This window comes from Schistocerca nitens, chromosome 1, assembly GCF_023898315.1.
Source record: "Schistocerca nitens isolate TAMUIC-IGC-003100 chromosome 1, iqSchNite1.1, whole genome shotgun sequence".
NCBI lineage: Eukaryota > Metazoa > Arthropoda > Insecta > Orthoptera > Acrididae > Schistocerca > Schistocerca nitens.
This window is the reverse complement of record NC_064614.1, coordinates 771,690,283-771,708,691: the sequence shown is the minus strand read 5'-3', so window position 1 is coordinate 771,708,691 and position 18,409 is coordinate 771,690,283. Positions and strand designations below refer to the sequence as shown.

General features: G+C 37.5%; 1 protein-coding gene across 1 annotated transcript in view; it reads right to left on the bottom strand.

Annotated features, from left to right (window-relative positions):
• LOC126202932 (carboxypeptidase B-like) overlaps positions 1-18,409 on the bottom strand; it is a 278,801-nt gene that overhangs the window by 214,147 nt on the left and 46,245 nt on the right. The window contains exon 3 of the mRNA XM_049937068.1: positions 6,043-6,133. Within this exon, the coding sequence (XP_049793025.1) occupies positions 6,043-6,133 (91 nt within the window). The remainder of the gene's footprint in view (positions 1-6,042; positions 6,134-18,409) is intronic.

Here is an 18,409-nt window from a genome sequence, read left to right as displayed (position 1 = left end):
ACTGTTGCAGACTCGAAAACGTCCGGCGAGATCGGTGGAATCTTCGAGTGAGATGCATCGTGTTGCAGTCCTGGCGGGTGTCCATCAACCGCAACACGATGCATGTCAATCACAAAATCCGGCGTTAGGGTGCTGAGCCGAAGTCATTGTTTGAATGCTGTGTCGATGTAATACACATGAAAATAACCAAGGCGGAGGTCGTGGACACAGTAAAACGGCAAAAACGTTACAACTCGGGTTCACCAGTGAGAAAGTTTGTTCAGGTTGGTTACGCCAAACAACACCCATTTAGCAGTAGTTCATTTATTCACGTAAACACTTGCAAGGCTCACAAAGAACTCAACATGGCAGAACAGCCCAAAGACAATGCTCAGCGTCCAAATACGATGCTCAGAGTCCAAAGACGAACGCATATCAATGCTGGTGTCGACCTCATTGGCACCACAATCTCAATTTGGGGAAGAAATTTCTGGAAATGTATGTTTGGAGCACAGCACTATATGGTAGTGAAACATGGACTGTGAAAAAGCCAAAACATATGGAGAATCAATCTTTTGAGTTGTGGTGCTACAGATGGATGTTGAAAATTAGGTGGACTGATAAGATAAGGAATGACAAGGTTCCAACAGAACCAGCAAGGAAATGATTGTATGGAAAACACTGATAATGAGAAGTGATAGGGCAACAGGACATCTGTTAAGACATCAGGGAATAACTTCCATAGCACTAGAGAGAGCTGAAGAGGGTAAAAACTATAGAGGAAGGCAGAGATTGGAATACACCCAGCGTATAATTGAGGATAGAGTTTGTAATTGTGCTCTGAGATGAAAATCTTGAACAGGAGAGGAATTCATAGCATGCTGTATAAAACCAGTCAGTAGGCGGGCGACTCAAAAATATAAAAGAAAATATTTGTAAACAGCAGTAGAAAGTAAATAGATGCTATTTAACAAAACTGATGAAGTGGCAGACTTGATTTAAGTAATAACAATTCTGCTAACTTTATAGTGTTACATTTAGCTTATGTAAGCAGAATAATTTCATGGTAGTTTAATAACATTAATTACTAGTGCAATTTTGAATAGCTGTTTCTCTTTGTTAGTAGCTTTGCTATTCTTCCCTGAAGGTTTCCCTTAATGCTGGGGTATGAATTATACAATAATTATGTGAAAAAATTAAGTAATACCAATAAAAGCTCCATGAAAATCACTTAGTACATGCTACTTGATCAAAAAATCTATATGCTAAGATTCCTTGTTGAGAAAGGCTTTACTTGCATCTTCTATTTTTTATGTAGTACAATGTCTGCACTGAATGAACTGTTGTTTGGAGTACATGAAATCTGTGTTTTATGATTTGAAATATTATGTATGAGGTAAAAAGCTGATATTACTACTAATGGTTGCCAAAATTTTTATTGTTACCTGCAGCAGTAATTTGCATAAATCTACAGTAGAAGTACCCAGTATTTTCTCTGTCATTTATAGTTACACACTCAAAAAGTTCATCAGTCCAGAAATTAGAACTGCCAGTTCTTCCATCTTAGCAAATGTCTTAAAAGTGTTACTGATATTTCTGTTCCTCAAGGATATGTTGTGGCCATTATTATGTGTAGAAAACAGAAGAAAATGGTTGAATTGTATTTTTTCTCAAAGATAGTCTGAAATTCACAAGAGTTGATGTAAGCCAGTTTTGTTCTGAAGTAGGTTGTGAGTAAAGCTACATAAAGCAGAGAGATGAGAATATAATAGTTCTAAGTCTCTATAGATCACCAAATGGATTGGTAGAAGTTATCTTGAAAAATTTTGAACTTTTCATGAAAAAAATATTAAGGATAAAGTAAAATATTGCTATCTGTGCTGACCTCAATATAGAAATCTCAGACTGTGACAAGCAAGTATCAAGAACTTTTTTCCGTATCTTCAGGTCATTAAATTTATTTTGTGCAAATAAGAATGTTACTTGTAAAGAATCTTGCTTAGATAATATTATTGTTAAATTCTCTAGGGAGATTTTTACTGTTAGTCATGCAGGTGGATGTTTCTCTGTTCATGAAACATTACTACTCACACTCTACAGGTAACTGTCAGGTCAGATCAGTGATATAACCCATGATGAAAATGAGGTGATCTGGGTGAGAAGTAAGAAAGATGAATTTTTCAGCTTATTTGCTGAAAGATTAAGTTATATAAAATAGGACTTCTTGTATGAAACACAGATTGGACAAACTAATAGTGTAACTGTGTTTGACAGGTTCTTTAGCAAATATATTGAAGTGTGGTACACTTGTTCAGCCCCAAGGAAAACTATGTTTAAAAGTAAGCTTAAAACAAAGTTAACAAATTGGTATACTGAAGAACTTGGAAAGATTAGGGAACAAATGTTATTATTGCAAAATAAACATAAAAAGAACTAAGAGAGTGGCACTAAACTTGCTGATATAGATTATAGGAAGTATCTGAAGTAGAGAATATTTATAAAACTAAGTTGCTTAATGAGAAAAAATAAGCATATGTGAGGTTTATAGAAAATGCACGAAATAGTGCAAAGTGGCATGGCAGATTATCACACAAGAACACTCTCCCAACTGCACAAAGGAAATATCACTTGAACCAGAACAACTGAATGAGTTCTTTGTCACTTCTTTTCAGTGGAAAATTATCACATCCACAGATGTGATAAAACCAGTAAAAAATTCTCCAACTCTAAAACTATCCAAACTGTCTATACAACTGCATTATCAAGAAAATTATTTGTTTTATCTGTGAACCTTTAGCTTTCATTTTTAACAAATGTCTTCAGTTCGGAGTTTTCCCTGCATCATTAAAAATTTCAAAGTTATACCAAACTTTAAAAAAAAAGGAGACAAAAATCTCCCTCAAAATTATTGTCCAGTCTCAATAGTTTCTGTAATTTCTAAAATATTTGAAACTCTTACATATAATTAATTGACTTTTTTGAAGAAAATTTCCTTTCGAACAAACAGTTTGATCCCAGATGAGGAAAAAATACCACCTCCACAGTTCTTGATGTAAATCAGATGATCACTACTTTTGAAAATAGGGATAAAGCCTCACTGATTTTATGCAAACCAAGTAAGGCCTTTGATTGTACCCCTTATGAAATATTGATTGAGATACTAACTACAGCACAAAAAATAATTGCTTCATACTGAAAGACACAGGAAACAAAATGTTTCAGTGAGAAACAAACATTGTTTAATGAAAATGTGAGAGACAGGGGTACCACAGGGATCAGTGCTTGGACCATTCTTTTTAATAATTGTCATCAATGATTTGCCACATCATGTTACTCAGTCTGTAGTTCGCTATGTGGATGACACGAAAGTTATTGCAACTCACCTGGACATCAGCATTACAACAAATGTCACTGGGATCATTAAATGCTGCAGTAAAATGGTTATACTCTAAGAAACTGCTGTGTAACCCTGACAAGACCCAGAATCTTCTATTGCGAGTATGTAATAAGACAGAAACTAGAACAGTTAAACTTTTAGGATTCCATATTGAGTCCAAAGTGAGTTGGGGAGAACACATCATTCACATTTGCAAAAGAATATCAAGGGTACTATACCTAATTTGGAAACTGAGAGATTCAGCTACTCCTAATGATTTAAGATTGGCATATTTTGGACTGTTCCAGTCTCACATTTCTTACGAACTGTTAGTATGGGGCCACTCCACACATATCACTGATATACTGAAGATACAAAAGAAAGTCATAAGAGAAACGTGTAGGGCTGGACCAACAGATCACTGCCATCCTCTGTATAGAAAACTCAATATACATACAATTGTAAATCTGTATATATATGTCTCATCACTAAACATTAAAACAAATATGAAAGCATTTCATATAAGGGGAGATATACACCAACACAACACCAGAAGAAAAATTAACATGGATGTTCCAAGACACAGACTAGTAAAAACAGCCCACTCAGCCATAGTCAGCTCCCTAACAATTTTTAACAATTTACCACTGTCAGCATGGTCCATGACTTCTAAACCATCTCAAAGAAAATTGTACAGCTCACTGGCTGAAAATCCATTTTAAAATGTAAGAGAATTTTTGATGAAAAAAGTATGCACATATGTTAAAATTCATAATATATGGCTAAATGTTTGTAGTTGTGTAAGTAATTTAGTATAAATGCTTGTAATTGTTTTTATAATCAAGTATAAATATCTGTGATTGAGCATGTAACATTATTCATTTCTATCTATTAATCTCTATCTGTATATCTCCATCTATATACCCACTACATACTAGGAAAACTCCTAAGAAGTGCTTAGCAAATAGTACTTAGCACACAACCAGTTGTTAGTGCTTCTTCTCATTCCATTGCATATGGAGCATGGAAAGAATGCTTAAATGTCTCTGTGCACGCTTGGATTAGTCTGTACAAGTCAGAGTATTCCCACACATGGTAATGACAATACAAACACTTTATGTAAAATTGGACTGGCCAAGGCTAATGAACACATCCAATTCGTCAATCTAGCCATCTAGCCATTCAGTTATTACTTCCATAATTCACTCTGAATTTACCAAAGTTGTGCTTCTCCCTAAATAAGTCTAGTTGTGTTAATTTTTAATAATGATGAGTGTAAAAAAGAGGATAAAAAGTATGCTCCACAGTCAGAACACACTTGTAGTTGGATCAGCAAGCAGCAGCTGGAATATAGGACTATAATACAAAAACAGAAACATAGCAAGCTAATGAAGTTAAAGCCATGTCTCTGCTGTCATGAACTTGAACAGGAGACATTAAAATCATGGGAGGGTTCATAACTGGCCATGGAAATGTTAAGGAACATCTACAAATGATGAGGATGAACCCACAACATGTATAATATTTCAATACAAAGCTCTGGCGGATGTAATGAATCAGCCTCCTCTAACATTACCTTCCTTTTTTTATAGAGATAACTGGCACCATATATAGTCTTGAATATCACATAGGTTAAAATTATCTCAGCTATTTCATTAAAAGAATTCATATGATTTTGTATATGATGTACTATATTTCAGGCTAAAATGTATAAAAAAGAAAGTAATGTGTTACAGTCTATATGTACTAAAAGTTAAAATTGCTCTTCTTTTAAAAATAATTGAAATTACAAAATTTGTGGCATACCTAAAATTACATTATTAATTATACAATTTAATGGTAATTATTAAATTTGTGTCTGGATTTATTTATGGAATGATGATATAATTTGATAAAGATTTCCCTATCATTAAAGTATGTAAACTCTTTGGAAAGTGTGAGTATGGCAGAATGTAAGTAGTGGTGGGCATGCCTCTGATGGAAATGCAAGTATTTTGCTAAACTTGTCAACAAAATGTAATTATTGGCTTTTTGAATGTGGAAATTGTTAAGTCAGTGTGATTTAGAAGAATGAGATAAAATAAAAAGACATTCATAGCAACAGGCAGCTCTTCAACAGTTATTTTGTCATCACGAAGCTAAGAAATTGAAATTTTCAGCTGCAAGAAAGTACTCCTAGACAAGACTTTGAGCCATCAACAACAAAAATGAGATAATGAAGATAAGTAAAAAAGTTCTTCTTGTGTAATCTTACTCCTCGCAAAGTTTTCAAGATTTGTGTAGGGAATGTGACTTTAATAACAATGTGCAGGAGGGTAAGATTACAAGGGCAAAAGACACAGAATATTGGGATAACTAGAATCTGAACAAATTGTGTCTCATAATGAACTAGTAAAGAGTTTCCCACTACTTCTTAAGGGTACCAGTTGCCATTACTAGAATCAAAGGGAGTGGAATTGCACAATACACTTGGTTTCATTGTGGGAAATTGTGGGCTAAGACCACTGTTGTTTTTCTGTCTCTGCTGTAATCAAAACAAATCAAATCAAACCCACCTCTATCACTTCAATGTTCCAATACATCCATTATCCCATGCAAACTTGGTGGTATATCTTGTTCTTAACTGCAGCACAGGAAATTAAAGGGACCACAAAAACATTACAACAATAAACTTGATGCAGGCTTACCATTCCAATGGAAATCAAAATTTCTGTTTCCATCAACACCGCGACAATGTTTGTTTCTTGTATGTGATCGTGTCTTTCGCCACCACATGTCCTGCAATAAAAATTGTTTCAAACATAATACTTCACGGATTTTGCAGGACCTAAAAATTGAGATATTTCTTTGCAGTTAACTTTTAATTATAGTTTCTGATTCTCTCAAATAGCTGGAACACAATGCAAGCAACTCAGTGAATAAATATCAGTTGCCTTTAATAGTATAAAATAAAAATGTTTGCAGACTGTATGTACTGTTGATGTACTGACTGATAAAGCTACACTTACATGACAAGTATTGTGTTTAATAATGTAATGGAAGTATTTACATGAATGTGATTCAGACATTAGTTTGCTCATTCATGATTAATATCCCCTTCTGGTGACAAATGGCTTGAATTTAAATCCACAACTAACACTTTTCTTGAAATGTTATAGTACCTTTAATTCTAATCATAATTAATTCTAATGTATAAAAGGGGCTTAGCAGACATGATGCTATATGTAAAATAAATTCCTGGTTCATACATATCATTTGGTAAAAGTTTTAGAAACTGCTTTAGAGACACTGTTTCTAGTTTAATATCAACAGACTGGTGATAAACGTTTACCATGCCTCTCCATTATATAAAAATTACATCTTACTGTATCAAACAGAAAAATTCTCTTGGGGAAACACTGACATTTTGTGGTCTCCCAAACTCCCAGAAACCACCTACTTACTTTTAATGAACAATGTGATTTCTTCATTAACAATGAGGATCAGTCCTTGGTGTGAAGGCAAAATTTTCATTGAGTTTTGCATGCAGCTTTCTATCATGTTGTCTAACTGGTTTCAAGTTCAGGGTTACAAAGTTTTAAACCATCTCAGGGTATGAGCCCCTGTTTCATGCATGAAGGGATGTAGTTTCTGTAAAAATATTTTTTGTGCCAATGTGCCTTGTGAATATTACCATGAATGCAAATTCTGTTGCTTTACTCGAAACAGCTTTCAGTCTATCATTGAATAACATGATCCATTCACTGCAACTCTGGGGGCCTTGTTACCAAAAAAGTTACTTACATTAGACACTATACTATATACCTGTTATCCTATTTATTTGTCACAAGGTATCTGTTCATTGTAAATTAGCATATAATAATAAAATCCCTGCCTATATTGAGATCAGTATAGGCTCTTTAACAGTGACTTGATGCTCCATAATAGCGATTAGGGATATACATGTCACTACTTTCATATCTGACAATTCCTTCCTATTAACAACTACATGATGGGGAAGTTCTCAGTCCCATCAAAGGGCTAACACAATATTTCATAAGCTCATATTTTGTTCACTAACGAACTATATAAAATACTTTCCAGAAGTCTGGCAACAAGATATACTCCTGCATGCCACAATGGACAGTATTCTGGATCTCACAGATGAAAGAGTAAGCTGAGTTTCATAAGGCTCTGTTTGCATAATCCTTGTTGATTCCAATAGAGGAAGTGCCGTGTCCATAAAGTTCATAATATATGACCACAAAGCACGTTCCATTATTTCTCTACAAATTAGTAATATTACTCTGGAGTTACATTTGTCTAAAATTTGTTCCTGAAAATGATCTGGACCGTTTGCAATGCTTCATCAATCCAACGATCTATAAGAATGAATTTCTTTTGGATAATTTTTAGGGAACTACCCCTTCAAATCCAGTTGTCTGTCTATTTTGTTGATTCTTTAGTTCACGATAACTGATTTCAGTACAGTATCTGTAATTTTGGCATTTTTTCAGTGATTGAAAGGAGCTCCATAGTATGAGTGTATTTTTAAGACACAATTCAGTGTCACCCTTTGATTTGATACATTATGGCCATTGAGTGCTTTACAGATGATTAATCATGTTACTAACATTAAATAAGACCAGAATTGCACAATACCTTCCAGCGGATTAACAGACAGAATTTTATTTTTCACTTTAGTGACTGTTTTTCACAGTGTTGCTCTTAAGCTGAATTTGGTTTCCTTCAACTTTATATTTTTTATTGTAAAAGTAAGGTGTAGTATACTGTTAGCAGAGCCTGTTCTGTTGATGGTGCGAATGGACCGACCTACTGCCTGTCAAATCACTGGAACAGTTCTGAAGCGAATGCCACAAAATGGTTCCTTCATCTTGAGAATCAAATCAATGTCACAAGGACTTAAGTCTGGGGAGTATGGTGGATGGTACAGTACTTCCCAGTCCCACTGACCAAACAGAGCAGCCACAACTTGTGCTGTATGAGCCCGTGCATTGTCATGCAAAATGATGGGCGGGTTACACAGAAAGTGTCGCCGCTTCTTTCACAACGCTGGTCACAGATGATGCTCCAAAAATGTACAGTAATACTGTATGGTTTGCCATGGAGAAATGTAATGCATTAGGATAACACCATCACAGTCATACATGAGAATCACCATAACTTTCACCATACTGGGGCTCTGATGCAATTTCAACTTTAGCAGTGTCCCATAATGATGCCATTCATTGGATTGGTGTTTCAGTTTTGGCTCGTATGATGTGGCCCACATCTCATCCAGTGTTATGATATGACATAAGAAAGCCTCTCCTTCACGCTCGTAGTGCTCCAAGTGCATCTGAGCAACATCGTAACATATACATTTCTGCATTTCCATCAAGTCATGGGGAACCCATTGTGATGCATTTTTTCACATGTCCAAGCATTCTTTCAGGATAAAAAGCACAGTCGTGTGCGCTAATCTAGTTTCGTGGCTGAGCTCATGAATCATATTGTGGAGATCACTGTCCACTAACGTGGCAACAGGATGCACGTCTTCTTCAGAGACGCTAGGATGACCTGCCCAATGCATGTCTGCCACAGTCTGTTGACCTTCATTGAAGGCTTTTACCCAATTTCACTGTTGCCAGCATTCTCAAAAATTTTCGAAAAAGTAATGTACAGTCGTCTTTATAACCATCTTATCTCAAATAACATACTGTCAAAGTCACAGTTTGGATTTCTAAAAGGTTCTGATATTGAGAAGGCTATCTACACTTACAGTGAAAATGTGCTTAATTCATTAGACAAAAAATTGCAGGCAACTGGTATATTTTGTGATCTGTCAAATGCATTTGACTGTGTAAATCACAATATCCTTTTAAGTAAACTAGAATATTATAGTGTAACAGGAAATGCTGCAAAATGGTTCAAATCTTATATCTCTGGCAGGAAACAAAGGGTGTTACTAGGAAAGAGACATGTATCAAGCTATCAGGCATCATCCAACTGGGAACTAATTACATGTGGGGTCCCACAAGGTTCCACTTTGGGGCCCTTACTTTTTCTTGTGTATATCAATGACCTTTCATCAGTAACATTACCAGATGCCAAGTTTGTTTTGTTTGCCGATGATACAAACATTGCAATAAATAGCAAATCAAGTGTAGTCTTAGAAAGATCAGCCAATAAAATATTTGTGGACATTAATCACTAGTTCCTAGCCAATTCTTTGTCACTAAACTTTGAAAAAACACACTACATGCAGTTCAGAACTTGTAAGGGGTGTCCCAAGAGTATATGTCTAACATACAATGACAAGAACATAGAAGTGGACAGTGTTAAATTCTTGGGATTACAGCTTGATAATAAATTCTACTGGGAGGAGCACACCACAGAACTGCTGAAGCGTCTTAACAAATCTCTGTTTGCAATGCAAATTTTGTCAGACATAGGGGATATAAAAATGAAAAAGCTGGCATACTATGTTTACTTTCATTCCATAATGTCATATGGGATTATTTTTTGGGGTAATTCATCAAGCCAAGCTAAAGTTTTCTGGGCACAAAAACGTGCAGTAAGAATTATATGTGGTGTGAACTCAAGAACATCCTGCAGAAGCCTGTTTAGGGAACTAGGGATACTAACTACTGCTTCCCAATATCTTTATTCCTTAATGAAATTTGTCATTAAAAATATATCACTTTTTCAAACCAACAGCTCAATTCATGGAATCAATACTAGAAATAAGAATAATCTTCACAAGGATTTAAAGTCACTTAGTCTTGTACAAAAAGGTGTGCATTATTCAGGAACACACATTTTCAATAACTTGCCAGCAGCCATAAAAAGCTTAACAACCAATGAAATTCAGTTTAAGAGAAGCCTAAAGGATTTATTGGTGACCAACTCCTTCTACTCCATTGATGAATTTCTTAGTAAAACCAACTGATTTGTATATAAGTACAACATAACTTCTGCACAATTTCAGTGCAGTAATGTTTTCATTGAAAATTTGTGTGTGTGTGTGTGTGTGTGTGTGTGTGTGTGTGTGTTAGTATAATCTAACTTCTGCACCATTTCAGTGCAGTAATGTGTTCATTGTAAATAAGTATTACAATAGTTGTATTACATGTTTATTACCTTATAAATAAATAAAACTTTTTTATTTTAAATTCAGTGCATTAGTATTTGTAAAAAGACTCTTAGTGTTCATTAAAAAATGACGATCATTCCACTTGGGACCTGTGGAATGGTACATTAGCTTATTTGTTTTAGTTGTAAATATTTGTCATGTATTGTTGTTTTTCAGACATGTTCCACATCCTGGAGGACCTCCTCACTATGGATCAATTGGAATGAAAGTAAATCTAATCTAATATAATCGATGTGAGACTGTTCTGTATGGCAATGCCAATTCCCTACACACCTCTTGAAGACCTTGATGACATTGTCGTGCTGTACTACATCTGGCATATTCAATCTTGATCCAACTCTGTTGTTCCTGTTTCAATAACATAGCGTCACCATTACTTTAGACCAGTCACTCACAAGTGACTGTGTTTCCCTCGATTGTGTGCATGCTGGTGACATGGGATGGGTGCGTCCATTTGCTCGGAGGTAAGGTAGGTATGTCAGCAACGTGTGCTACCAGTGACAATAGTAGATTCCATTGCATTGTGTCTCCACAGCAGTGCTACCACTATTTAAGTTCCAACCCAAGTATAAAAGCTGACTTTGGTATTTTCTTTTGAATGAGACCATGTGCAAAAGATTTGTGTGTGCTGATTTGAAGTTCTAGATTCACATATTTTACTGCTTGCATCGCTTCTGCATCATATTTCATTGATTGTTTCAAGTACCCATTTCTATTGTGATATATTGTGAAATTTCCAACATTCATGAGTGTCTTGATAACCTCGTACTGTTATTGACAATTATAGGCTTAAATGTAATTTCGATATTTTAAAATTTTTGAGAACAGTATGGCTATTCTTATTCAAAAAATCATTCTCTAATTTCATTGTAGAGTTGTGTGAGAATAAGATTATTTTTGAGAACCTTCAGATGCTTACAAAACTATATTTTTTTAATTACCAGTATGAGTGATCTGGACAAGTAATTTATTTTATAGCAAATCAGCATTTGTGGATCACAGTTCTGCCAAAGAATATGTCACCTCCGAATTTTATTGTATATCAATGCAAAAATAAACTTGAATTTTTAAGAATTTTTAGAAGCTAACATTGTCCTTTGCACAATCTATGAGCTATTTGTGGGAAATCAGCGTTTGTGATTTAGTTATGTAGCAAATATTCTAACTAACATATTGTGTTACATCTAGTTTCTCTTAAAGAGCAGTATACCTATACATTGTTTGCATTTATCATAAACTGACTCTGTTTCTGAGTTTCTTAATAACTGTAATCAACCTCAAAATGTTTTAGAATACTAGTAGTTTTTATCACAGCTTTCTGTGTTGCCTTAGTAGAAATCTTGTTTACTGTATTTTCTTCAACTCTTATAGGGAATTAGAAACTTTTTAGCTCAACAGATTAAAAGATAATCAGCAGACTAAATTTAAAGTTCACTGTCTTGTAACACATTGCACCAGCCAAAATGTAGCCCCACTATCAATGCCGTTCTTGAACATGGGATGAATTGGTTGACATTCGTAAGCAGCTGGAAATCACCCTGACTACTCTCAAACAATTGGCAGTTGCTACGAATTGGTGTGTTGGAAGAGATCCTGAGAGTTGTATTATGATACTGGTACCAGAGGTACCTCACATACTATCCACATACTATCTGTGGATCCTGTCTCCTCTGCAGAAAGTACAGGATCTGTCATTACTCATCCACTTGACTGTGAGTGTCATGTCAATGGTAAGTCTAGATGTTCTGCACAGGCTGGACTGGGACCAGGGAGGACTCAGGATGTTGTACCGATCTCCCAAACCAATAAGTTTAAGCTACAGCAGGACAAGACTGTCAGGTGCAACTGTGGGTGAGAGGGTGCAAGGGATGGGGAGTGGAAAAGGTGTAAACAAACAAGAGATAGTGTGTGAAGACTCCAATAATTGCAAAAAGGAATCTTATTGAATGATCTAATAATGGAAATTCCAGGTTGGAATAGCTACAATATAATGAAAAGATTAGATTTCTGCTCATCATAAAGATGTCATGTTGAGTTGTAGACAGGGACAACAAAAGGCCTGTTACACATTCAGCTTTTGGCCAAAGCCTTCTTTAGAAAAGAAAACACACACATCCACACAAGCAAGAACACCTCACACACATACATCATAGCCAACTCCAGCCTTTATACCCAGAATACAACTGTCATATTGACTGAAGGCAGCAGGGAAGGATGAGGGAAGGATTAGCAGTGCACAGGTGGGGCAAAGAGAAGTTATCACTGCCCAGTGCACAGGTGGGGCAAAGAGAAGTTAGCACTGCCCAGTGCAGCGTGTGTGGACTAGATGACAGCAAGACAAGGCTGACAAGTGCAACTGTGAGTGAGAGGGCACAGGGGATGGGGACTGGAAAAGGAGAGGCACAGAGAAGGGAAAAAGATGGTTGGTGCCTTGGCAAAGAGTGGAGAACAGTGAGAGTTAAGGGATGTGAAATGGGATGATGTGATTGGTTAGAGGGGAAGGAAACTGTTGGGTGAAGGGTTTGGGGGTAGTACATCATTAGTGATTGAAGCTGAGATAATTTTGGGAGCAGGGAATGTATTGTAAGAATAACTCCCATCTGCACAATTCAGAAGAGCTGGTGGTGGAGCTGAGGGTCCAAATGCATTGGGTTGTGAAGCAACCATTAAAATCAAGCATTTTATGTTTAGCTGTATGTCATGCCACAGGGTGGTCTCCTTTGCTCTTAGCTACAGTTTGATGGTGGCCATTCATCCTCATGGAAAGCTGGATGGTAACCATACCAATATAACAGTTTGTACAATGATTGCAACAGAGCTGGTATATGACATGGGGGTAGCCCAGCCCATGATGGTGTAGTATCAGCCTCTGACAGGACCAAAATAGGAACTGCTGGGTGAGTGTGTTGGGCAGGTCTTGCACCTGGGTCTACCACAGGAATATGATACCTGTGGCAAGGGGTTGGGATTGGGAGTGATGCAGGGATTAGCATAGTGTGCAAGGCAGTTCTTGTTGCTGTAGATACCATACTCAGGTGGCCAGGCTGTATGGGAAGGGTTTTTTTGACATGAAAGGGATGACAGCTGTCAAAATGTAGGTACTGTTGATGATTGGAAGGTTTCCTGTAGACAGAGGTATGGATGGAGTCATCAAAGAGGAGGAGGACAGCGTCCAGGAAGGTGGCACACATGATTGAGGAGTACCACATGTAGCAGATGGGAGAAGGTGTTAATGTTGTGAAGGAATGAGGATGGGGTGTCTTTGCCCAGAGTTTATTTTAGCAAAAATTCTATACCCTCACAAATGCTGCCCCATTTAAATTGTTCATATTTTCTTAATAATTTAACTCAAATATTAAATTTTATAATATGAATCTTTTTTTCATATACAACAAATACCTAAAAATTAATTGTGTTTGCCTTTTTATCCTTGTTCAGTAATCATTATTTAACTCAATATTTTTGCACTGTTTCTGCTTTGCTTTTTAAAAGCTGTTAATCTGAATTCCTACTTGTTGACTTCATGAACTTCCCCAACAGACAGAGTCTGGTTCAGTGGAATGATACTGCTGTAGGTGGGATTGGTACCAGTTGCCTGGCAGTAATTATAGGATGAGCTTCTGCTGCTGTCATTCCTTACAGTGGCTCAGTTACTGTGTAACAAATCAGTGGGGACCTGGCCAGTGATACTTGCATCTGATACTGTCTGGAGTCTTCACGAATCACAGGTAACCAAATGCTGGATGTTAGGGAAATACTTCAGGACATCTGGGCATTGGTGAGCTGTGGTGGCAAGGATCTTTTTCCACCCAACTGGATCATAGTTCTCCTTATACACTGCTCTATTTATTAACTGGACTCCCCCTTTGGGCAATTCCTCCTTCTTCAAGACTTCTGTAGTTGGGGTTGGGGTTGTTTTGGGGAAGGAGACCAGACAGCGAGGTCATCGGTCTCATCGGATTAGGGAAGGATGGGGAAGGAAGTTGGCTATGCCCTTTCAAAGGAACCATCCCAGCATTTGCCTGGAGCATTTTAGGGAAATCACGGAAAACCTAAATCGGGATGGCCGGACGCGGGATTGAACCGTCGTCCTCCCGAATGTGAGTCCAGTGTCTAACCACTGCACCACCTTGCTCGGTACTTCTGTAGTTCTCATCAGTGTTGGATCTTCCCTCCATTTAGCACATACATCATTTTATGCAGTGATGATGGATATTTCATACATTGTGCTGTGTTCTATCAAAGGATTCCTTGAAAGGCGGTTGGCATCCTTTGTGTTCACTTTTGTATAACACTTTGATGTTCTAGTTATGAATCCTCAGTGAGTGAGGTGGCACAGTGGTTAGCACAGTGGACTTGTATTCAGGAGGATGTTAGTTCAAATCCATATTCAGCTATCCAGATGAAGGTTTTCCATGACTTCCCCATACTGTTCCAAGTAAATACTGGGCTGGCTCACTTGAAAGGGCATGGCCAATTTTCTTCCCTGGCCTTGACACATATCAGGCTTGTGATCTGTTACTAATGACCTTGATGTCAATGGGACATTACAACTAATTTCCTTCTGAAGCCTTCCCATTTCACCAGTCAACCTGACAAGTCCATCAGGCTACAGAATAGTGATCCATCACAATAGTGAATGGCTTCACAAATAAATACAGTTGGAAGTTGTTGATGGCCTAAACAATGTATTCTTATTTGCTTGCATAGTAGTTCAAATTGTACTTGATGAATACTTTGGAAGCAACTTTCCAGCCTCTTCTTGAATCTGCATTAGAACTGCACCTGTCCCAAAACCACCAGCGTGGAGTTCTGTCTTGACATTCTCATAATACAATGCAAGGACTGGAGAAAATGTTAGTTGTCTATTAAGGAGAAGGAAAGTTCTTTCTGGTACCTCATTCAACAGAAATTTGCTGTTACCTTGTGGCAGTTCTTGCTGGGGACACGCCTCAGTACTGACGCCCTTTGCGCATCACTGATAGCACGAGCAACTTCTCAAATTGTGAATGCGCCATGGAGTCAGACAGTCCATGACTGCTCTATTTTCTTTGAATTTGGATACAATCCATTCATGATTTCATAGATGCCTCCAGAATTTTATTTCTTGTAAGCAGAGATTCACTTATTTGGCTTCCATAGAAACCTGAAGTCTGAACATATTTCAACAGAATTATCTGGCAGCTTAGTATAGTTCAAAAGTCTTTGAAAAATGACTATGTCATCTAGATAGCAAAGATGATGTGTTATCCATTTATGTGTCAAAGGAGTTTGTTCAAATAAATTTGAAGGTGGCTCAAGCATTACACAGCCAAAATGGCATAAATCACATAGAACATTAGCAGTTATGAACAAGTGTTTTCCTGGTCAGCCTCATCAAATTCAATTTCACAGAAGCCTGTCTGCAAGTCCATATCTGAGAAATACTTTACTTCTTTCAGGCAGTCAATGGTGTCATCAAATGCATGACAGACATCTCTCTTCATGATTTGGTTCAGTCTTTGATAGTTGTTGCAGAAACATCATGTGTCATCCCTCCTTCTCCACAAGGACCACAGGAGAGGCCTAACGACTCTTTGAAGTGTCAGCGATGTCATCTTGCAGCATCGTCTCAATTTTCTACTGGATTATTACCTGTCTTTCAGCTGGCAACATTATGTATGTGCTGGCTAATTGGTGAACACTCCTGTGTTGGTAGTATTTTACCATGGGCTGCTGGGTCAGTCTTTTCTCTACTCTGGATTTGAAAAGATCTGAAAATTGATGGACAATGTCTATTGCTTGCCAGTGCTGTTTCTCTGTTAGACTATATCCTACTGACATTCTGACAGTAGCTTTCTCCCCTGTGTGAGCATGATTTTTTGTCAATGACACCCTGTTGCAATTCCAGGAATGGTTTTGCTATCTCCATGCACATACCTTTATGGATGAGTTGTGGCTGCTCATGATGGATAGTGATCCAAAATTCTCCTTGACCATTTACAGTGCTTATGATCTTGTTGACAGGTAGCTTTCTTTAGTTAGCCTGAGCTTTAACAATTGACAAAAGCTTCACAATTTAACTGAGGATCTTAACTGATGCTGGGAACTCTTCTTGTTGATGATGGCAGAATATTCACTTCTTCAGTGGCAAATAACCACCCAGAGTAATGTTTGTTATGTGTACTTGGAATAGCTTTGTCAATCTGGAAATTTGTGGTAAATTCCTATGGGACCAAACAGCTGAGGTCATCGGTTCCTAGGCTTACACACTACTTATTCTAACTTAAATCAACTTAATTAACTAGACAATACACACACCCATACCCAGGGCAAGACTTGAACCTATGACGGGGGAAGCCGCACGAACCATGGCAAGGTGCTTCAGACCGCGCAGCTACCCCACACAGCTGTCAATCTGGAGCTCTAATCTCCCAGTCTATGACTGCTTGTAATACCTGCAAGAAGTCTCATCTGAGAATAATATTGTGACTACATTCTGTTGAAACAACAAATCCTAAGGGCTGTGTTCTGTCATTCATAGTTTCTTCTGCAATATATTTTCCTGTCATCTAGATATGTTTCCCATTTGGACTTTCTGCACAATCACTTTCATATCATGCAACATAGTCTTCTTTAGCTGATGATGATAAGCATTCAACATTACAAAAAAGAACCCCTGAGTCAACTAGCATCTACACATGTTTTCCATTGATGTTGACATCCATGATATTCCTGACATCTTGATGGCAATCATCCATGGATTGTTTGCATCTGTGGCAGCCTCAGTTTCATAGGTGATTGCCTCACAAAGATTTTCCAAAGTTGGTGGCTAGGCAAGCATCTGGAATGTCTGTGCAGCAATGGAGAATATCTATGGCATGTTAGGGAGCAACCTTGTCCAGGGTATAGTGATGGGCTTCATCCCACAGGTCAACTATAACCATCTGCAGTAGACTGGAATGTATATAAATGTTGTGATTGTGAATATCTGGCAGCATAAAGCTTCTCAGAAACTTGTCTTCCTTCTCTGTAGTGACAAATAACATGTTCAGGGAATCCACAGTGGAAATGCACTAGCATATTTTCCTCTGTCTTCCAACTGTTTGCTCTTCTATAGGGTGTTATTCTTGGTGTAGGAGCTGGTTGTGCTTGTGTTGGTCAGGTGCTGGGTTGTTGTTTGATTGCTGCAATGTAGGTCTCAGCTGGCCTAGTCCATTATTCCTGGTACATCTGTTGTTCAACATTCTTTTCTGTCATCTGATGGACATGTTAATATTCATGGCTGTTATCTCTTGATTACTCAGTCCAACAGTTCTGGCTGCCACAAAACGCTGTACCTCTTTTCTCACTACTTGGAGTATGAGAGGTTGTGGTAGTCATCCACAACTGCCATAGGGACCACATTTGGGAGTCAGTCATACTTCTTATGTCACATTCTTTTCTGTTGCATTTCCTTGATGAAGTGTGAGATTTTGTTAGCTTCTGTCATATTTGGGTTCATAATGAGGCCTATGGAAAATATTCTATATGTATGATTGTGTCATTTCCCCATGACATTTGGCCCTGTTCTTCAATTTTCCTTTTTCTAAAAACACTAGCTTCTGATTGTCACCAAATGTTTTCTTCAGTTTAGTTTGGAATTTATTCAAGCTATTCAGCTTCTCTTTGTTGATGTTGAACCACTGCTGGGTTTTGCTGTCCAAGTAAAAATATATACACTCTCTCCCTATGCCCATTCATCCTAACTGATAACTTGGTGGTAGTAATGATGATGTAAAAGATGGAACAGTTTCTGTGGTAAGCAGGTAAACAACATGTCATTTAACACGTGTCCCTCCCTTTGATTGTATACGTCTTGCCAGTTACAGGGCTTTTACAGGTGGTGGTAGGAAGGTGCACAGGGCAAGTCTTGCAGGGGGGATGGTCACAGGGGTAGG